The 23,061-nt window shown below is 41.2% G+C and overlaps 1 protein-coding gene across 1 annotated transcript; it reads left to right on the top strand.

Moving 5' to 3' along the window:
• Positions 1 to 2,652: 2,652 nt before the first annotated feature.
• LOC131996242 (uncharacterized) lies at positions 2,653 to 18,323 on the top strand. Its single transcript, XM_059365734.1, has 4 exons — positions 2,653 to 2,716; positions 10,505 to 11,217; positions 11,644 to 11,987; positions 18,194 to 18,323. Exons 1-4 carry the CDS (start codon positions 2,653 to 2,655, stop codon positions 18,321 to 18,323), a joined length of 1,251 nt encoding a protein of 416 aa, XP_059221717.1.
• Positions 18,324 to 23,061: the final 4,738 nt, after the last annotated feature.

The following is a 23,061-nucleotide window of genomic DNA, read 5'->3' as shown; positions in this document are numbered from 1 at the left end:
GCTAAGTATGGATGAAATCGGTTCAAAATCTGATATAGCTGCCATATAAACCGATCTGGGATCTTGACTTCTTAAGCCACTAGAGGGCGCAGTTCTTATGTGATTTGGCTGAAATTTTGTACAACGGCTTCTTCCTTTACCTTCAAAATGCGTGCCCAATATGGTCAGAGTCGTTCTATAGCCTGAAACAGCTCCCATATAAACCATTCTCTCTATTTTACTTCTTGAGCGAACTGGCTGAAATTTTACACAATGACTTCTACTATGGTCCCCACCATTCAATTCAATTATGGTCCTAATCGGACCATAACTTGATATAGCTCCAATATCATAGCAATTCTTTTCTTTTATCATTTGTTTGCCTAAACAGAGACATCGGAAAAAGAACTCGACAAGTGCGATCTATGGTGAAGGGTATATAAGATTCAGTCCGGCCGAACTTAGCACGCTTTTACTTGTTATTATTTAGAACGCACAACAAGCCGATTACTGGCTTAGGTGTAGGTCCACAGTGGCATAGGGTGGATTAATGTCCGCATCCTCTTTTCAGCCTAGCATTACCTAACCTAGCCCATTTTCGAACTTAACCTGCTTATTGATAAAAAAAAAGAATTTGTGCAAAGTTTCAACCGACAGACGGACGGACATGGCTAGTCGCAAATGCGGATGTCGATGTTTTGCAAACGGAATTTATTCTCTCCACCACCGATCCTATGGTGGAGAGAATAAAAAAAACAATCACCAGATTTTTGTCAATCCAAAGCTGTGCCACTGGAAGCAGCGCCACGCCCTCGACCTCATGTGTTGTCTCAGGTATCCGAACGGAAACCTCTTCCAGGATTCCTATCGGGGCCTTGATCACACCGCGATGGTAAGTCCTGACCATTCTGTAACCATTCTCATATCGCTTCGAGGTATTTCTGGGACTTTTAATTCCCTGGAAACTACTTCACCTCTCTAAAAACAAGCCTAAATGCCTTCCATACCTTCCATTACTATTTGAGTTCAACTTCTCGTCAAGTAAGGCCCAAGTATTGAAAGTCATTGAAATACATTCTCTGCTATGTCATTTGTTCCGCTTCCAAATCACGTCCCATATTTGTAGTCGTTTTTTATGGCCATATCTGTTGCGGAGTCTCAAATGGCATTAAATGTCAAGGCACATTAACTTATATGATATGCTTTCTACTTAAGGCTCTTCTTCTTCTTGTTCTTCTTTCTCTTTTGTTGTCATCTTAAGACCATTTTTTGCCAAGTCATGTTTAACACAATTGTTACGGTGTTTGAGGCCAAACACCATTGGTGTATGGCTGGAAAAGAAAAAAAAAACCCAAACCTAAATAGGCAGGCGACAAGCCAGAACACGTTTCAGACAAACTGGGCATAAAACAGAAGGAAAATCAGAAGAAAAAACGACATACCAAAAGCCAACAAGGAAGCTGTCATTGTTGATGGGCCCAGTGACATTTTATGATGACTTCAAGACAGTTGCCCTCCCCTCCTTCCTTGCTTCCGTCACAACAAATTGTTGATTTTCCGCTTAAGGAACTGAAAAGAAAAGTAGGGGACCAACAACAATTGAATATCTATTGAGATGCTTGAAAAACGACACACAATTTTCCGCCTATAAATAAATTAAAGACCATTTCCTCAAAGTCAAACTTTATAACAAAGAAATTTGTTGAAGCATAAATTTATTGCATATTTTAAGGCTTTGCACAAAGGTTATTCATTATTTGTAGGCCCTTAATCTCTTTTGTTTGCTTTATCAATATTTTCCATAGCCTACATTTAGGCATTTGCTTTTGCCACAAATCAATGCATATATTAAGCATTTTTCACCAAGTCCCTGCATTTACTTTCTAATCAGGGGGATTTATCCAACCACCCTTCACCCTCCATTCATTAAACCAAAAACTTTGAGTGCCCAAGAAATGCTATGACAAAGCAAAAACCTTTAAAGCATTTAATGTTTCGACACACAAATTGGAAATGTTCGTGAGCATCATTATTGACATTTTTCTGTCAAGCGTTAACGACAATAAAACTTAACCGGTGCTACGTGTTTTAAATAGATAAAATATAAACATTAAATTAAGATAATTATAGGGTAGGACGAACGGACGGACAAACTGACTGTATGCTGCTTTTATTTTGGGGGTGTCAACGAAATCAGTGCATACTTTAGGGGGGAGGGCAATTATAACTGTGCTCAACAAATCCGTGCAAATTAAAGAGATAATCGGAGAAAACAAAATTAAAAGTTACTTAAGGAAATGCTAATCACTTCTAGTTTGAAAAATGTGCTGAGAACATAAATTAAAGGGCAAAACAAGCAACAACAATTTGGAAGTTGTTCATAACAAAAGGCCCTTAATTTGGATGAATCACAAAGCACAGATCATTACTTGCATTCTAAGTGAGAGGGCAGTGACCTTTCATGACTGGTACGATTAGTGAGACTTCTGCCAAAGAAATAAAAGAAAAACCGTAGAACACTTTGAGTTAAGTTTGGGCCACCTAATCTTGGAGCTTTATTAGCCGCTTATTTGTAACAATCTGTCATGTATAACCCTTCGGGGATTATACCGAAAATAAGCTTACATGCCCTACCCATAAATTGATATCAAAGCCGCAATTTGTCTAGCCACAATGCCCAGAAGCACTAGGTGTAGCATTAATTTCAGTGCATCAGATGGTGTCGTCTTAAAGGCGGGTATGATGCCAAAACAACTTAAAACGTGCTAAGTTCGGCCGGGTCGAATCTTTTGCCAAATCAGGCAAAAATTAAAGCTTCTAGGAATCGATCAAGGATAATCGAGAGATCGGTTTTATGGGAGCTACATCAGGTTAAACTCTTACCTTACTTTAATTGGTTATGACAAAACAATTGTCCTATTAGCCGAATTATGTGTAAAAATATCAAATTAAGAGAAAACTGCAACTTCCTGATACAGATTGAAAAAATTCTAAGAAAAAAAAAAAAAACAAGTAAGAGCGTGCTAAGTTCGGAAGGGCCGAAACTTATATACCCTCCACCATGGATCGCATTTGTCGAGTTCTATGCGCGGTATCTCTTTTTAGGCAAACAAAGAATATTGAATAATAACTGTTATGCTGTTGGAGCTATGTTATGCTCCGGGCTGAACTGAATGTTGGAGACCATAGTAGAAGTCTTTGTGTAAAATTTCTGCCAATCCAAGTAAGAATTGTGCCCTTTAGGGTCTCAAGAAGTAATATAGAGAGATTGGTTTATATGGGAGCTATATCAGGCCATGGGCCGATTTGGACCATATTTGACACGTATATTGAAGGTCATGGGAGAAGCCGTTGTACTAAGTTTCGGCCAAATCGGATAATAATTACGCCCTCTGGAGTCTCAAGAAGCTAAGATCACAGATCGGTATAAATGGCAGTTATATCAGGTTATGGACCGATTTGAAATATATTTGGCACAGTCATTGGAGGTCATAATAGAACACATCATGCAAAATTTCAGCCAAATCGGATAAGATTTGTGCCCTCTAGTGGCTCAAGAAGTCAAGATTCAAGATCGGTTTATATGACAGCTATACCAGATTATGAACCGATTTGAATCATACTCAGCACAGTGGTTGGAAGTCATAATAAAACACTTCTTGCAAAATTTCAGCCAAATCGGATAAGAATTGCGCCCTCTGGAGGCTCAAGAAGTCAAGACCCCAGATCGGTTTAAATGGCAGCTATATCAGGTTATGTACCGATTTATGCCATACTCAGCACAGTTATTGGAAGTCAGAACAAAACACCTCATGCAAAATTTCAGCCAAATCGGATGAGAATTGCGCGCTCTATTGGCTCAAGAAGTCAAGATCCAAGATCGGTTTATATGACAGCTATACCAGATTATGAACCGATTTGAATCATACTCAGCACAGTGGTTGGAAGTCATAATAAAACACTTCTTGCAAAATTTCAGCCAAATCGGATAAGAATTGCGCCCTCTGGAGGCTCAAGAAGTCAAGACCCCAGATCGGTTTAAATGGCAGCTATATCAGGTTATGTACCGATTTATGCCATACTCAGCACAGTTATTGGAAGTCAGAACAAAACACCTCATGCAAAATTTCAGCCAAATCGGATGAGAATTGCGCGCTCTATTGGCTCAAGAAGTCAAGATCCAAGATCGGTTTATATGACAGCTATACCAGATTATAAACCGATTTGAATTATACTCAACACAGTTATTGGAAGTGATACCAAAACACTACTTGCAAAATTTCAGTCAAATCAGACCCTCTAGAGGCTCAAGAAGTCAAGACCCCAGATCGGTTTACATGGCAGCTATATCCAAATATAGTCCGATCTGAACCATTTTTACGTCAGATGTCGGGAGGCTTAAAATAATCCACTGTTTTAAATTTCAGCGAAATCGGATGAAAAATGAAGTTTTTATGGGCATCAGACCCTTTATCGGCAGATCGGTCTATATAGCAGCCCTATCCAAATATGGTCCGATTTGGCCCGTTTAAGAACTTAACCAGCGTGCATCAAAAAGACGTATCTGTGCCAAATTTCAGTTCAATATTTGAATTTTTGAAGACTGTAGAGTGATTACAACAGACGGACGGACAGACACATGGACATCGTTATATCGTCTTTTTTTTCTTTTTTACGACGATCCGAAATATATATATATATATATATATATATATATATATATATATATATATATATATATATTCGTCGGAAATAGATATTTCGATGTGTTTCAAACGGAATGACTAAATGAATATACCCCCTATTCTACGGTGGTGGGTATAAAAACACAAATGAAGATGACCAACTTAAGGGCCCTGGCAAGAGGCGCCCGGATCAGCTTAAGGCATATATATACCCAACACCATCACTGTGGTACAGGGTATTATAACTTTGTGCATTTGTTTGCAACACTAAGAAGGAGAAGAGCTAGACCCATTGATAAGTATATCGATCGGCTTACAATCACTTGCTGATACGATTTAGCTATGTGCGTCTGTCTGTCTGTCCATGTATTTTTGTGATCAAGTTACAGGTAGCATTTATTGTCCGATTGTCATAAAATTTTGCACTCAAGTCTCATTTTTGGCTCAAGGACGAACGCTATTGCTTTTGAAGAAAATTGGTTAAGATTTATATATGAATCCCATATATATCTTTCATCCGATATGGCTTTTAAAGACTGTAGAAACCACAATTTTGGTCCTATCTATACAAAATTTGGCACGAGGTGTTCTATTCAAGGTCCTCATATGTGTTCAAAATTTTGTCAAAATCGGTTCAGATTTAGATATAGTTCCCATATATATCTTTCATCCGATATGGCCTTTTTAGGCTGTAACAGTCACAATTTTGATCCGATCTTTACAAAATTTGGCAAGAGGTACTTTATTTGACGTCGTCATATGTGTGCAAAATTTTGTCGAAATCGGTTCAGATTTAGATATAGCTCCCCTATATATCTTTCACCCGATATGGCCTTTTTAGGCTCTAGAAGTCACAATTTTGATCTGAGTTTTACAAAATTTGGCACGAGGTGCTTTATTTGACGTCTTCATATGTGTGCAAAATTTGTCGAAATCGGCCGAAATTCCATATATATCTTTCACCCGATATGGTCTTTTTAGGCAGTAGAAGGCATAATTTTGGCCCGATCCTTACTAAATTTGGCACGGGGTGGTTTATTCAACATCCTTATATGTGTGAAAAATTTTATAAAAATTGGTTTAGATTTAGATATAGCTCCCATATATATCTTTCACCCGATATGGTTATTTTAGGCTGTAGAAGACAAAATTTTTGTCCGATCCTTACAAAATTTGGCACGGGGTGGTTTATTCAACGTCCTAATATATGTGAAAAATTTTATAAAAATCGGTTTAGATTTAGATATAGCTCCCATATATATCTTTCATTCGATATGGAGTTTTAAGGCTATAGCAGCCACAATTATGGTCCAATCTTTACCAAATTTGGCATGAGTTGCTTTCATATAACGTCTTCATATGTGTGCAAAATTTCATAAAAGTCGGTTCAGATGTAGCTATAGCTCCCATATATATCTTTCATCCGATGTGGACTTTTAATGCTATAAAAGCCACAATTTTGGTCCGATCCTTACTAAATTTGGCATGAGGAGTTTTATTAAACGTCCTCATATGTGTGCCCAATTTTGGCAAAATCGGTTCAGATGTAGATATAGCTCCCATATATAGCTTTCATCCGATATGGCCTTTTTAGGCTCTAGAAGTCACAATTTTGATCTGAGCTTTGGCACGAGGTGCTTTATTTGACGTCTTCATATGTGTGCAAAATTTCACAAAAATCGGTTCAGATTTAGATATAGCTCCCATATATATCTTTCACCCAATATGGCTTTTTTAGGCTGTAGCAGCCACAATTTTGGTCCGATCTTCACAAAATTTGGCATGAGGTGCTTTATTTGATGTCTCCATATGTGTGCAAAATTTCGTGGAAGTCAGTCCAGATTTAGATATAGCTCCTATATATATCTTTCACCTTATATGGCTTTTTAGGCTGTAGAAGCCAAAATTTTTGTCCGATCCTTACAAAATTTGGCACGGGGTGGTTTATTCAACGTCCTTATATGTGTAAAAAATTTTATAAAAATCGGTTCAGATTTAGATATAGCTCCCATATATATCTTTCACCCGATATGGCCTTTTAAGGCTTTAGAAGGCATAATTTTGGTCCGATCCCTACAAAATTTGGCTCGGGGTGGTTTATTCAACGTCCTTATATGTGTGAAAAATTTTCATAAAAATCGGTTCAGATTTAGATATAGCTCCCATATATATCTTTTATCCGATATGGAGCTTTAAGCCTGTGGCAGCCATAATTTTGTTCCGATCCTTACTAAATTTGGCATGGGGTGCTTTATTTGATGTCTTCATATGTGTGCAAATTTTTGCCAAAATCGGTTCAGATTTAGATATAGCTCCCATATATAACATTTATCCGATATGAAGTTTAAAGGCTGTAGCAGCCACAATTTTGGTCCGATCTTAACAAAATTTGGCATGGGATGTTTTATTTGATGTCTTCATATGTGTACCAAAATCGGTTCAGATTTAGGTATAGCTTCCACATATATCTTTTATCCGATATGGCCTTTTAAGGTTCCACATCCATATTTGTCCATCCAAATTTGTTGTCTTATCGTAGGAAAATCTTAGGTTCTATTTGATATTTCAATAGGTATCCAAAGTAATGTCTGACTAGATTTCGAGATAAATTTTACATATAAAAAGAGGACTACGTACACTAGGTGGTGTAGGGTATTATATAGTCTGCTCCGCCCGACTTTTGCCTTTCCTTACTGGTTTTTAAAGAAAATTTCTTAGAAATGTTGAAAATTTCTTTCAAATGTTGAAAATTTCTTTGAAATGTTGAAAATTTCTTAGAAATTTGGTCTTAGGAAAAGAACTCTTACACATTTTTTTCTTATCAATAAAGCATGGATTACCTTTATTATAAAATCTTCGCCTTAAATCAATGTTCATGGTCAACTACTATTAGCTTCTTCTCCCATCACCAGATTGACTTAGCATGCTTATAACCTGACATACTTTTGGGACTTTTATTTAATATCCTTTTAAATGTGTTGACATCGTATTTATCCAGCATCTTTATGTATTATAGGATTTGTGTGTTTCAACTTCTTCAAAGTTTTAAAATATTGCTGCCTTTATGTGAACTCCTTTTGGATCCTTAGGTTTTTTTTTGTTTGCATATTTATTTACTTTTGTGACTTTTACTTGTGTTTTAGACTCATAAGATATTCGAATATATCCTTATAGTAGTCAAGCGTTTTTCTGTGTATGTGTGTGTGTAAATGCAAATATTCACATGTAAATGTGTGACGAAAGTCATGCTTGAATTCAAAATCTAAATGGCAAAGCAACATGGACGAAATTTTAAGGCTCTCGGAAGGCAAATTGATATGTGTTTTCCACATCACCATCCTAAGAAAGATGCAAGTGATAGCGAGCTAACTCAGGTGGCAGGAGCAATGACTTCTTTAGTTCCCATATACCCTCCGGCCTCATAGGCGGACATATTAGCCAATGCTTTACTATGACCTTCAAGTGATACATTACATATCCCTCTATAAATCACAAAGGCCCCCTGTGTTCAAAAATCCTTCTCTGTTGCTTTTCAGTCATCCGATTGCAAGTTTTTCTGCATTTTGATAGTTGTTGTGTACTGTAAATCTTTTATTTAATCATGCATGAAACTTATGTTTCTATCTCAAGAGAATGAAAGCAATGAAAACTTTATTTCCATTATTTAACAAAAAAAAAAAAATGAGAAAAACAGCACACAAACTACTAAAAAACTTCAAAAGGGTAAAACACCATGATGACTTACATTCGAGTTGCAAAGGGACATATATTTGACCATAGCAAACAGTTGATTCACAAAACAAAGGAAATGACTTAAAAGTGTTAAAGTCAACAAACTTCAATGTTTGATGATATGTTTTTTTGTGTTTGTTTATCTTTCGAGATGCTCATGTTGAATGGTTTTTGTTTTTATTAAATAAATAGAATATCTTCTATTCTTTTGTTATTTTAATACTCTGAGAATTTTTGTGGTTTGAGGAGACAATATCAATGTCGAATTTAATAGGATTTGAATAATTTGATTTTAATAAGATTTAAAAATTGTTCAGGGAGTTTGCATATAAAGTCTTAAATGTATGTGAAAGGGGAAGGATGCTTAAGGAGTAAAGGGAAGGGATGATAAACTTCATAGCTACGAAAATACCATTAAACAAAAGAGTGCACTAAGCTACGTTTCTTAAATCGGCCATTTACAAAACCAAACTTGACATGGGGGACTTGTTGCTGAAAGTCCTGATTCTCAAAATCCTTATCCTATGCATTTCAGCCATGGAATTTTTATGCCGGCTATTATATCCTAGGGATCCTAGTCATGGGAATCCATGGTCTAAGGAATCTGAATCCTGATAAATGGTTCTGTTTAAATTGAAAAGAAGTTACGGATATAAATACGCCCCCTGCCACAATGGACATACACCTAAGCCAGTAATCGGCTTGTTGTGCCCTCTAAACACAAAAAAAGTAACCTCGAAAAAGAAAATCCAAGTTTTGGAATTCCGTGCTATATAGAAAATCCTTAATTGTTTTCCATGCCTCTGCCCTAAATTGGTTCATGTCTTGTATAGTGTCTCCACCCAAGTGCCGGTATCTGTTAGACACGAAAGCTGACAAAGGAAATGCTCCAACGTCTCATCATATTCCCCGCATGCCCTATACATGCTATCACTTGCTGCACCGATTTTACATAAGTGAGCTCGTAGTCCTATGTATGCCGTCATGATACCAATAGCTATACTGACCTCTTTCTTGCTCCCTTTCACTATCTAAATTCCCCCATAGGATTTGCGCCGTCCTACCTATCACTTTGCTGTTCCACAGGATTGCAACGCGTTCGTCGCCCACACCCTTAACTCGGACTGCGTCGACCCGAAAGGCTTCGGGTTAACCAAGTTTATTGACCGCAGTCCTCTGGTCTTCACCGCCAAATCGTTTCCCTTTCATTCCCCTTACTCCGCTACGGCCTGGCACCCAAACGATGCGGATTGTGCCATCCTCTGAGAAGGCGTTAAGTTCCTTCTTACACTCCAAGACAGTTCGTGACCTTACCGTCCTGATTGTCATTGCCCTTATGGCAATTTTACTGCCACACTCAACGACGTCAACGTTAGTACCACACGACCTCACGCATTCCGTGATTGCTCGGATCTCTTCCCTCAGGACCGTATTTTGGTCAGGCAGTCTAAAACAGGACTCAGTTCCTGAGTTCTCAATGCAAACACCAAGGCCCACTCTTTCCTAGCTTTGATCCATCCGTATAACATGATCATCCAGATGGCATTACTAGGGTTCCGTCATTCCAAGACTGTATCATCTCATGTATCCGATTGGAAACCTCTTCCATTCCATCCAGCTTTCCAATAGTCGCCTCGATTATACCGCGATGGTATGAGCTGTCCTTTATCCATACTCCCATCGCCTTAAGTCTCTTAACCGCAGTTGCTGCCTCACACTTAAGCTGTATGTCAATGGGTTGGATATCAAGAATAGTCTCCAGTGCCCTAGTGGGGGTGGTACTTATTGCTCCGGGACACACAATTTATCCGCCTGTTCCTTAGCATATGGTTTATCCATTCTCAAAGACCGGATCCACCAGGTAGTTGTCTAAGGCTTGGATCAGTGTGTGGGTCCGCACATTGTTAAAAGCTCCCTCGATGTCACTGCATACCGACAGCGTGTACGTTTTGGCATCAAAGGATTCTTCGGATTCCCTTCCTTCGTATTACTATTATTCGGATTCGCCTTCCTTCGTATTCCTATTATTCGGATTCGCCTTCCTTCGAATACCTTTTCTTCGGATTCCCATCCTTTGGATTCCCACACTTCGGTTTCTTATTTTACAGTTTCTCATCCTTCGGATACCCATCCTTCGGATACCCATCCTTCGGATACCCATCCTTCGGATACCCATCCTTCGGATACCCATCCTTCGGATACCCATCCTTCGGATACCCATCCTTCGGATTCCCATCCTTCGGATTCCCATCCTTCGGATTCCCATCCTTCGGATTCCCATCCTTCGGATTCCCATCCTTCGGATACTCATCCTTCGGATACTCATCCTTCGGATACCCATCCTTCGGATTCCCAGCCTTCGGATTCTCAGCCTTCTGATTCCCATCCTTCGGATTCCCATCCTTCGGATTCCCATCCTTCGGATTCCCATCCTTTGGATTCCCATCCTTCGGATTCCCATCCTTCGGATTCCCATCCTTCGGATTCCCATCCTTCGGATTCCCATCCTTCGGATTCCCATCCTTCGGATTCTCATCCTTCGGATTCCCATCCTTCGGATTCCCATCCTTCGGATTCCCATCCTTCGGATTCCCATCCTTCGGATTCCCATCCTTCGGATTCCCATCCTTCGGATTCCCATCCTTCGGATTCCCATCCTTCGGATTCCCATCCTTCGGATTCCCATCCTTCGGATTCCCATCCTTCGGATTCCCATCCTTCGGATTCCCATCCTTCGGATTCCCATCCTTCGGATTCCCATCCTTCGGATTCCCATCCTTCGGATTCCCATCCTTCGGATTCCCATCCTTCGGATTCCCATGCTTAGGACTGCCATCCTGCGGATTTCCATCCTACGGATTCCCATCCTTCCGATACCCATCCTTCGGATACCCATCCTTCGGATACCGATCCTTCGGATACCCATCCATCGGATACCCATCCTTCGGATACCCATCCTTCGGATACCCATCCTTCGGATACCCATCCTTCGGATACCCATCCTTCGGATACCCATCCTTCGGATACCCATCCTTCGGATACCCATCCTTCGGATACCCATCCTTCGGATACCCATCCTTCGGATACCCATCCTTCGGATACCCATCCTTCGGATACCCATCCTTCGGATACCCATCCTTCGGATACCCATCCTTCGGATACCCATCCTTCGGATACCCATCCTTCGGATTCCCATCCTTCGGATTCCCATCCTTCGGATTCCCATCCTTCGGATTCCCATGCTTAGGACTGCCATCCTCCGGATTTCCATCCTACGGATTCCCATCCTCCGGATTCCCATCCTCCGGATTCCCATCCTTCGGATTCCCATCCTCCGGATTCCCATCCTCCGGATTCCCATCCTCCGGATTCCCATCCTCCGGATTCCCATCCTCCGGATTCCCATCCTCCGGATTCCCATCCTCCGGATTCCCATCCTCCGGATTCCCATCCTCCGGATTCCCATCCTCCGGATTCCCATCCTCCGGATTCCCATCCTCCGGATTCCAATCCTCCGGATTCCCATCCTCCGGATTCCCATCCTCCGGAATCCCATCCTCCGGATTCCCATCCTCCGGATTCCCATCCTTCGTATACCCATCCTTTGGATACCAATACTTCGGATACCGGATACCCACCTTTCGGATACCCATCTATCAGTTTCTTCTTAATCCGATTCTTATCTTTCGGATAACCATCCAACGGATACCCATCCGTCGGATACCCCTCCATCGGATACCCATCCGCCGGATTCACATCTTTCAGTTTCTTCTTAATCAGATTCTTATCCTTTGGATGCCCATCTTATGAATACCGATCAGTTGGATTTCCCATCCTTCGGATACCCATCCTTGGGATACCCATCCTTCGGATACCCATTCTTGGGATACCTATCCTTCTGATACCCATCCTTCAGATACCCATCCTCCGGATACCCATCCTTCGGATACCCATCCTTCGGATACCCATCCTTCGGATACCCATCCTTCGGATACCCATCCTTCGGATACCCATCCTTCGGATACCCATCCTTCGGATACCCATCCTTCGGATACCCATCCTTCGGATACCCATCCTTCGGATACCCACCCTTCGGATACCCACCCTTCGGATACCCACCCTTCGGATACCCACCCTTCGGATACCCACCCTTCGGATACCCACCCTTCGGATACCCACCCCTCGGATACCCACCTTTCGGACACCCATCATCAAAATCAATTTAACCTGGCACAGTTATAAAACAAATAAACCCTTTGTTTATCATATCTGATATCAAGCACCACCTTTCCAACATCTTGCTGGTTTAAGCTCTTAAAACCTTTTAATAAATTATAAATTGATAACAGATTTATCATAACAAGCACCATTTAACCACACCAACACCAATCCTTGGGCGTTGTGTACAACAAGTCTTTCACGGCGGCCACCCCAGCGGGAGAGAACGTAGGAATATTTTTCATGTTCATGAGTTGGTTGTGGAATTTCTTTTTTATGATTTCTTTGAAGCATTCGATGAAGATACACAATGGTTTTCGAAAACATTGAAAATCAAGGTAAATTATGGTCGCATAAATTATTAACAATCCAAAGCAAGGAGCAAAATGGGGAAAAAACAAAGCGTTGTGAGATATCAAAGAGTACCATGGGGAACACTTTGATTGTTTCACATTGCCCCGATTTATGGATACTTGAGGTGAGAGATTGTAAGAAAGGAGAAGAACAGAAGCAGGGTGTAGGCGAATTTGTGGTACTCTAGATTTTACCTTTACAGTAAATTTCAAGGATATTTTCATTGAAGTTTTGTCTTTGGAAAATTGAATTGAAAACTTTGTATTTAGGGATAATTTTGGAGAAGATTTGTCTTCAGAGAAAAATTTTGAGAAAAATTTATGCAAAATTTATCTTTCGAGAAAATTTTATGGAAAGTTTGCCTTAGGAGAAAATTTTATGAAATTTTGGTCATAGGGGAAAATTTATAGAATTTTAGTCTTTGGGGAAAATTCCATTTTAATTTTGATTTTAAGGAAAATTTCGTAGAAATGTTGTCCTTGGGGAAAGTTTCATTAAACTTTTTCTTTTGAGAAGATTTTATTAAAATTTTGTCTTAAGAAAAACTTTTTGAAATCTGATTTTTAGAGAATTTAGTTTTCTAATACCTTCATTCTATTCAAGTAGGGTATTCTCATTTTACCTCCGCTGTCTCTTGGTTCACAGTTCATGGAGTTTGAAAAATTTATTATCTTCCATTGTTTTATTATGCCATCAAGTGTTTGGTGGCAGAGTAACAGCCGAAGGAATGGAAAAAGCAGTAAAAAACAAGAAATTCACAAATTGGTGATGCTTCTAAGACCAATGAGGACCATTAGTCATGATGAACATTTCATGTTGTCCCAATGGTTGAGTTTGTGGTTGTGATGATGCATTTTCTTGTGCTGTTCTTTATCAATAATTTATAAACACCCTGATAGATTTATGAAACAACATGCCAGGCCAAGGATAAAGGATAGAGAACCGATTTGCTTGTGCTTGAACTATTTCCAGAAGCATTGAATTCAAATACAACAACCATTATCCTCTTATGAGATTTTCAAGATTTCAAAAGTTTAGGTGATTATCAAAAATGGTAAACAGTTTTAAGGAGAATTTTTTTTTTTTTGAATTTAAATCCTTACACTTATTTTTTGGTACTAAGTATCTTAAAAGTCCTTGAAAGTTTCTTTCTTTGGTTTTTTAGCAACTCATAGTTGTGTCTAATTTACGTCCCTTTTATGGCTAATAAAATTAATTACTGCACTTTTTATTTGAGTTTCAGCTCTATTCAAAGCCACTGGTCTCAGTTAAGTTTGGGCACAGTGGGAGAGAATTTTGTTGGAAATTTGCCAAAAAAAAAAGACATTGCCCATTAGAGGAACAGGAGCAAACTTCTCACATATCAGTGCAGTGCGATTCAAGTTTTAGCTCAATGATAGGTGGAAAACTTTTTATAACGGAGTCCGAACAGCCCGCAGTGCGATAACACTCGGGAATATTGCCTTACATGGCATAGTACCTTTCATGGCATAGTACCTCACAAATGTCCCCAGCATTAGGAGGCGATAATTAATATTCTCGCCAGCATTCGAATCCAGGTGTTTAGCATCAAAGGCGTACATGCTAAACAGTGCGTTACTGTAGAATTTTTTCTATAAAATATTTTGAAAAAAATTGCTTTTAAAGAAGTACCAAATCAATATTTGCCATCTGAAATAGTGCAAATTCGGATTATAAATTTAGGGGTCGTGATATTGCAATGGTGAAAAAATGAGTGAAATTTTGTCTATAGAGAAAATTAATTGAATGTCAATCAAACTTTGTCTTCATTACAGTTTTGTCTTTCACTAACATTTAGTCTTTTATCAACCTACAAGGCTGTTCGTAGAAAGGAAAAGAACTAAGCAGACCCAGTGTGGTCCGTAGGAGTGCGAGAGACAGTGCAGTGCTTTGTTTTTAGAGAAGATTTTATTTAAAACGCGAAATGCTACACTTCAATTTTAGATGGGACAGACGATTGGGACAGACTATAGAAAATCAGAAAATTTTCAAAAACTACTGCACACACAGAAAATTCGCCTGCAGTTTATAAGCTTGGATTCATGATAATCTAAATTAGTTTTCACTTTTACTGTATCAATTCAAATGTCTTTAAAAATAATATTTTAACTTTTACTGGGAAATGGGAGCGTATAAGTAATAATAATTATTTGACTTATATAACTGAATATTGAATATTTATTACAAATGAATTGATATGACATAATTTCGAATTATTTTCTATAGAATATAAATCAAGCTTCATGATATAAGTGGCATGTCTATGTGTGCATTGAAATTTGCGTAAAAAAGTTCGAATTGCACAAAAAAAATTTTCAAACCTATAACATTAAAAATTTTTTATAGAAAATTCAGCTGAAATTCATTCAAACTTTGTGTTTAAAAAAAAACTTCATTACAAATTTGTCTTTTAGGGAAAATGTTACAGAAATTGTGTTTATTGACAACCTTTAAGGCGATTGGCCGAAAGAAAAAGAACTACATAGCCCCAGTGTGGGCCGCAGGGGACATACAATAGAATATCAAATTATTGGCGAAAACTACTGCACACACAGAAAATTCGCCTGCGGTTTATTGGCTTGGATTCATGATAATCTAAATTTGTTTTCACTTTTACTGTATCAATTCAAATGTATTTAAAAATAGTATTTTTACTTTTACTGGGAAATGGGAGCGTATAAGTAATAATAATTATTTGACTTATATAACTAAATTTTGAATATTTATTACAAATGAATTGATATGACATAATTTCGAATTATTTTTGATGGAATATAAATCAAGCTCCATGATATAAGTGACAAGTCTATGTGTGCATTGAAATTTTCGTAAAATAAGTATTTATAAGTTTTACAAAAATTGTTTTCATTGAGCCCGAACGGCGTGCCGCAGTGCGACACCTCTTTGGAGAGAAGTTTTATATGGCATAGTACCTCGCAAATGTTGCATTAGGATGGGAAAACCACCGCTGGATTCCAGCACCGTGAATCCACCCGAACCAACAGGTTCGGCAGGGATGCAATATCTGCAGGTCCCAACCTCATGTTTTACACAGCAAACAGGCACACAACATAAACTTTACCCAAACTCTATGCAAAATATACTAACCCGACAAGACAACATTGACTTGCCCACTTGCGAGGATTCCTGCGATGGACTCTCAGGAGTTGGAGCGATCCAGCTTTATGAAACGGATGACGTTTCCAGTGCAGTGCTTTGTTTTTATAGAAGATTTTATTCAAAACGCGAAATGCTACACTTTAATTTTAGATGGGATAGACGATTGGGACAGACTATAGAAAATCATAAAATTTTCGAAAACTACTGCACACACAAAAAATTCGCCTGCAGTTTATTAGCTTGGATTTATGACAATCTAAATTAGGTTTCACTTTTACTGTATCAATTCAAATGTCTTTAAAAATAATTTTTTAACTTTTTTTGTGAAATGGGAGCGTATAAGTAATAATAATTATTTGACTTATATAACTAAATATTGAATATTTATTGCAAATGAATTGATATGACATAATTTCGAATCATTTTTGATGGAATATAAATCAATCTCGATGACATAAGTGACAAGTCTATGTGTGCATTGAAATTTGCGTAAAATAAGTATAAGTTTTACAAAAATTTTTTTCATTGAGCCCGAACGGCGTGCTGCAGTGCGACACCTCTTTGGAGAGAAGTTTTATATGGCATAGTACCTCGCAAATGTTGCATTAGGATGGGAAAACCACCGCTGGATTCCAGCACCGTGAATCCACCCGAACCAACAGGTTCGGCAGGGATGCAATATCTGCAGGTCCCAACCTCATGTTTTACACAGCAAACAGGCACACTACATAGTACTTTACCCAAACTCTATGCACAATATATGCACAATGAACTCTCAGGAGTTGGAGCGATCTGGAGATGATCTCCTTAGAACCGAACGCAGCCGGAACCTCAACTCCTGGTGGAGTGGTGGGAACCTCGCAGGGGGTTTCTGAGGAAGATGGAGTGTCTAGAGCCATTCACTCTGACGATAGGTGATAAGCGCTTGATGCGGAGGCTTAGGTTCCACGTCAGGAAGTACGATTCTAAGATGAATGCTTCTTTCGTGGAACGTATGCTGCCCTCTGCTACATCGGACAATACTGGAACTGACACCGACGCGAACACTGCAACATGCGCTACAAACAATACCGAGACCGCTAGCGGAAGCACCGCGTGCAAAATGCCAGGCCCAGAAAAGGGCAAAACAGTTAAGCCGAGGCCTTTCGTAGATCCTGCCGCTAGAGCCTGGAAGGGTGATTAGGAGAGAGTCCTTCCGACAAGAGTATATCACTTAAATGACAAGCCCAATCCAGGGAACACACGGCAGCAATCTGGCGATGCACAGGCGCATGATGGCCAAAGGACCAAGAAATTGGCCAGCTTGTCATCTGCGCCTGAATTATAGGTGCCTATCCTGTATCGGAGCAATCCTGAAGGGCGGCTATACACTGAGAGATGGTTACTAGTCGAAGAGAAAATTCTCCGAGCTCTATCGGAAGCCATCGGAAAAGGCGAGGATGACTCCTTCGCGGCTTTCGATGGTGCTAAGTGCTAGAAGGGCATCAAGGTTATCGGATGCGGTAATAAGAAAGCTCTGGTTTTTCTTTCGATGTGCATCGGTGGCTTTGACCCGCTTTGGCCTGTTATGAAGATAGCGCTGGTCCCGATTGATCCCACGCTGGACGACACATCTTAAGGGGCAGAATAAGCATCTGCTAGCGGAGAGCTGGACAATTGTTAGAGGACGAACGAGGGATAATGGTAATGACAAGGACCTCTGGATCAGGGTTGGTTCAGAATCCTTGTCACTCCTCCTGAAGTCCTCGCGGGGAGAGGTCAAGTTCGGCTTAAACCATGTGAGAATGTGGTCTTGCACGCCGATGAAGACGAAGCCACCCAGGGTACTAGGCGTCATGGGCTGCCTGAAGTTAGTGCAGCTTATTCTGCACCTCTCGGAAGCAGCCACGGATGAGCTGCTGAGAGCTATGGGGAGAGATGGCACTGATGTGGGCCCCGTTCGAAAACCGTAGTTACGAGGTAACAAGGTTCGCTGATTTAGATCACGAAATCAGAATCTCATTTCCCCTCCCCAAATAAGGTAAGATTAGAAGCTGTATCGTGGCCAGTAGGGATTTGAACCTTACTCTGATTTCTCGTTTCAGCGATAAAGACCTAACGGTAGTGGCCTTGGAAAAACCCCGCAAACCATTACTGGTCCTGACCTCCATGTACCTAACCTACGATGTGAACAACCCCCCTACAGACACAGCCTGGGCCCTGGTTGGTTGGTAAGAGGAGAAGGTCTTTGATCCTTGTGCTAGGGGGTGACTCTAATGCTGACCACAGTCTCTGGGGAAGCACGGATACCAATGAAAGATGTGAGTCACTTTTTGATTACATTTTATCCACGGGCCTAGTTGTATGCCATAGGGGAAACACCCCCACTTTCTACAACCGTATCAGGGAACAGGTTATAAATATAACGCTTGCAAAGAATAGTGACTCGGTGAAGGTTTTGGACTGGAACGTCCCCACCGAATGTTCCTTTTCGGATCACTATAGGATATGTTTTCGGGTCGAGCACGCAAGGGGTAGTAGGGTGCCATACAGAAACCCGAGAAGCACCCACTGTGAGAAGTTCAGGGAACAGATGGAGAAATTGGGACTGGTCCCAAGGGGGACCCTAGGGGGTAGGAGGGTGCCATTCAGAAACCCGAGAACGACGCACTGGGAGAAGTTCAGGGAACAGATGGAAAAATTGGGACCCCCTAGGGGACCGCTGGAGGACGCGAGAGAACTGGAGACCGCAGTCGATCTTGTCACGGGATGCCTGAACGAGGCCTTATTGAAGGCATTTCGCGAAAGAGTACCGCCACGCAAAATCAGCCAGTAATGGTGGTCACCGGAACTGAAGGTGCTCAGGAGGGAGAGCATAAGACTTCTTAACAGGGCCAATAGGGAGAACACGGCAAAGGGCTGGAACGAGTATCGTGACACCCTTGGCAAGTTCAAGAAGGAGACGAGAAAGGCGAAGAGGAGTTCCTTGGCGAAATTTTGTGGGGAATTAGAAAGCACTAGTGAGGGATCTAGGTTGCGCAAAGTGCTCTCGAAGGATTCCATGTCTTATGTAGGCTCATTTCCCAGGCGGCCAGAAAGAGGTGCTCAGGAGGGAGAGCAAAAGACTTTTTAGCAAGGCCAAGAGGAAGAACACGCCACGGATACCAATGAAAGAGGTGAGTCACTTTTTGATTACATTTTATCCACGGGCCTAGTTGTATGCCTTAGGGGAAACCCCCCTACTTTCGGATCAGGGAATAGGTTTAGATATAACGCTTGTAAAGAATAGTAACTCGGTGAAGGTTTTGGACTGGAACGTCTCCTTCGAGTGCTCCTTTTCGGATCACTATGGGATATGTTTTCGGGTCGAGCACGCTAGGAGTAGGAGGGTGCCATTTAGAAACCCGAGAAGGACCACTGGGAGAAGTTCAGGGAACATATGGAGAAATTAGGGCCCCTAGGGGACCGCTGGAGGACGCAAGAGAACTGGAGACCGCAGTCGATCTTCTCACGGGATGCCTGAACGAGGCCTTATTGAAGGCATGTCCCGAAAGAGTACCGTCATGCAAAATCAGCCAGAGGGCTGGAACGAGTATCGTGACACCCTTGGCAAGTTCAAGAAGGAGACGAGAAAGGCGAAGAGAAGTTCCTGAGCGAAATTTTGTGGGGAATTGGAAAGCACTAGTGAGGCATCTAGGTTGCGCAAAGTGTTCTTGAAGGATCCCATCGCGTTTAGCTTCCTGAGGAGGGAGGACATGACTTACACTGAGAGTGGGCAGGAGACGGTGGAACTCCTGATGTAGGCTCATTTCCCAGGCGGCCAGAAAGAGGTGGTCAGGAGGGAGAGTAAAAGACTTTTTAACAAGGCCAAGAGGGAGAACACGCCAGAGGGCTGGGACGAGTACCGGCCTGGATTCGTACCTGGGCACACGGGGCAACATCGAGAGCCGTTATCTAACGTTTTTTAATTAAATTTTATTTTCCGATTTAGCTGAAATTATTATAGCAGCAAATGCTACCTACCAATATGTATGTCTGTTGTATTTCATCCTTTTGTCATTTTGGTGTAGTGCTCGAAATGTTTTTTCTTTTACTCCCACTGTTCCCTAAACGAATTACGTTTGTCCTTTTTGCCATGCACATCTTAATTTCATTCATTGCAGTGAATGTCTTTAGAATATTAAAGAGGTTTTTCTTCCTACTGTGGTGCAGAAAATCCTATGCAATTCAAGTTGGTACAAAAAGTAAAGGCCAGTATAGAAAAGTTCGCAGTGCAAGTATGAAACATTTATGAAGGACTTAAAATGCTGGTGTAGTTATGATTCACAATTAAGAAAGGAACAGGTGTTAAATACCAAATGAATTTTAAGGAGAGGTAAAGTGAAGAGAAATAGAGAGAGAGGGGTGGAGGTGGAGAGGAAGAAGTGCAAAAGGTTTAAGGATTACGCATGAAATAGTTTAAGGACATGGAGTTGGCAATGAACAGCAAGCAGAAGCTATTGGTAATACACTGAAAAAAATATTGCCCGACTTTGTCAGGCCACCGTAAACTTTGAATGTCAAAGCTTACTGACTGGGCATTAATCTTGGCAGTAAAAATTTCAGCGGTGATTATCGCCTTAGCAATGCTGGCTATATTTGAGAGTTTTTACCTTTAACAACTTCATTATCTAGTGATGAGGATGAGGCCCCCCAAATATGTAACACCTTATGGTGAGATACAAATTTAATTGCACCGCATTCATTGATTTGAGAGAAGTATCGCGGCTGTTCTAAAGTGGAATGTTCATGACCAAATTTGCATTAGCATTTGCCAACTTTGTCAGTTGATTTTCTTTTCTGTATTTTGTTTTTTGTACATTCTTACCCATAATTGCTGTCTTACTCAGTTCCTGTAGGAGTTTAACACGAATTTGGTTTGATAAAGAAAAAAAACGCAACACAGCAAGTAAACAAAATGTTCTCCTTAATATTCAGTACAACAATTCTAGCACCCCGCATGAAAATGCACTTGATTGCTAACCATAAATAACGTTCAACTTCCGGGCAGGATTTTTAAACTTAAAGAAGAATATATGGCCAAATGTCCGAGTGGCGGCATGAGGAATCTTAAAGGAGTGTTAAAGTCCATGGCTGCAAGAATTATTGTAAGCCAGTGTGGAAATATTTCAAATATTTTTCCCAAATCCCAAGTATGTAGAAACGAGGAGAGAGAATAGAATGGTAAGTTAATTTTGCCTGATGGCAAAAGGGCCAAGAAATTGGCCAGATTATCATCAGCGCCTGAATTACAGGGGGCTATCCTGGACCGGAGCAATCCTGAAGGCCGGCTATGCACTGAGAGATGGTTATTAGTCGAAGAGGAGATTCTCCGAACTCTATCGGAAGCCATTGGAAAAGGCGGGGATGACTCATTTGCGGCTTTCGATGTCGCCAAGTGGCAGAAGGGCATCGGATGCGGTAAAAGGAAAGCTTTGGATTTTCTTTCGACCTGCATCGGTGGCCTTGACCCTCTTTCGCCTGGCATGAAGATAGATCTGGTCCCGATTGATTAGATCTCCCGCAGGACGACGCTGCAAGTATGAATTCCCCCACCAGTATTGGAGGACTAAGCTATACTCAGGCTGCTTAAAGGGCTGAATAAGCATCTGCTAGCGGAGGGCTGGACAATTGTAAGGGGACAAGCGTGGGATAAAGCTAATGGCAAGGACCTCTGGATCAGGGTTCGTTCAGAATCCTTTTCACTCCTGAAGTCCTCGCTGGGAGAAGTCAAGTTCGGCTTAAACCATGTGAGAATGGTCCTGCCCGCCGATGAAGTCGATGCCACCCATGGTACTAGGGGGTATGGGATGCCTGAAGCTAGTGCAGATTAACCTGCACTACTCGGAGGCAGCCACGGATGAGCGGCTGAGAGCTATGGGGAGAGATGGCACTGATGTGAGCCTCGTTCAAAAACCGTGGTTATGAGGTAACAAGGTTCGTGGAGTCAGATCACGAAATCTGAATCTCATCTCCCCCCCCCCCCCCCCCCCCCAAAGAAGGTAAGATTAGAAGCTGTATCGAAGCTAGTAGGGATTTGAACCTTGCTCTGATTTTTCGTTTCAGCGATGAAGAATGACGATAGTGGCTCTGGAGAGACCCCGCAAACCATTACTGATCCTGGCCTCCATGTACCTATCTTACGATGTGTACAACCCCTCAACAGACACAGTCCGGGCCCTGGTCGGTTGGTAAGAGGAGAAGGGGCATGACCTTGTGCTAGGGGGTGACGCCAATGCACACCACAGTCTCTGAGGAAGCAAGGATACCAATGAAAGAGGTCACTTTTGGATTACATTTTATCCAATAATATGCTTTATGGCAGGATTATTAATGCGAACCTGGGAGATAGTGTGGTCAGAAGGCGGGTGACCAGAGGATCCCCAAAGGAGGGGTGTTCTCACCGATTCTATGGAACCTCGTGAATAATGAAATCCTGATGGATCACGGTAGGGACGGCATGAGGATTATCGCTTATGCGCATGATGTCGAGCTGCTGGTCCGAGGCAAGTTTCAGTCTATGATCAGCGAGATCATGGAAGGGTCACTTTGGGGGTTGTTGCGGTGGGATACCAGAAATGGGTTCAGGACCAAGGAAGACGGAGCTGGTGCCCTTTACTCGTCGATACAAGATAACGGAGTTCACACTTCCGTCCTTGAAGGAGGCGAAGTACCTAGGCATAGTCCTCTATTTGAAACTGTCCTGGAAGAGGAACACCGAGGAAAGAAGCCGTAAGCCACTGTTCGCTTTTCACTCCTGTAGGAGGATGTTCGGTAGGATGTGGGGGGTTACTCCCAGAATGATTTAGTGGACGTATGTGGCCATCGTGCGACCAGTACTGTCCTTTGGAGCACTGGTATGGTGAAATGGCGTAGGGAAGAGAACGCGTACGAGGGAGTTCAACAAGGTCCAGAGACTGGCGTGTGTCGGAAT

This window comes from Stomoxys calcitrans, chromosome 3, assembly GCF_963082655.1.
Source record: "Stomoxys calcitrans chromosome 3, idStoCalc2.1, whole genome shotgun sequence".
Lineage (NCBI taxonomy): Eukaryota > Metazoa > Arthropoda > Insecta > Diptera > Muscidae > Stomoxys > Stomoxys calcitrans.
Note: the sequence above shows the minus strand (reverse complement) of the source record. Positions and strands in the feature narration are given on the sequence as shown.

What these genes read in the sequence shown, in the direction of transcription:
- LOC131996242 (XM_059365734.1), top strand. Translation starts at nt 2,653, where the DNA reads ATGCCCAGAAGCACTAGGTGTAGCATTAATTTCAGTGCATCAGATGGT. An exon ending in CCCATCCTTCGGATTCCCAT is followed by an intron (nt 11,218 to 11,643) that starts GCTTAGGACTGC and finishes TCCCATGCTTAG; the next exon opens with GACTGCCATCCTCCGGATTT. An exon ending in CCTCCGGATTCCCATCCTTC is followed by an intron (nt 11,988 to 18,193) that starts GTATACCCATCC and finishes TTCTCGTTTCAG; the next exon opens with CGATAAAGACCTAACGGTAG.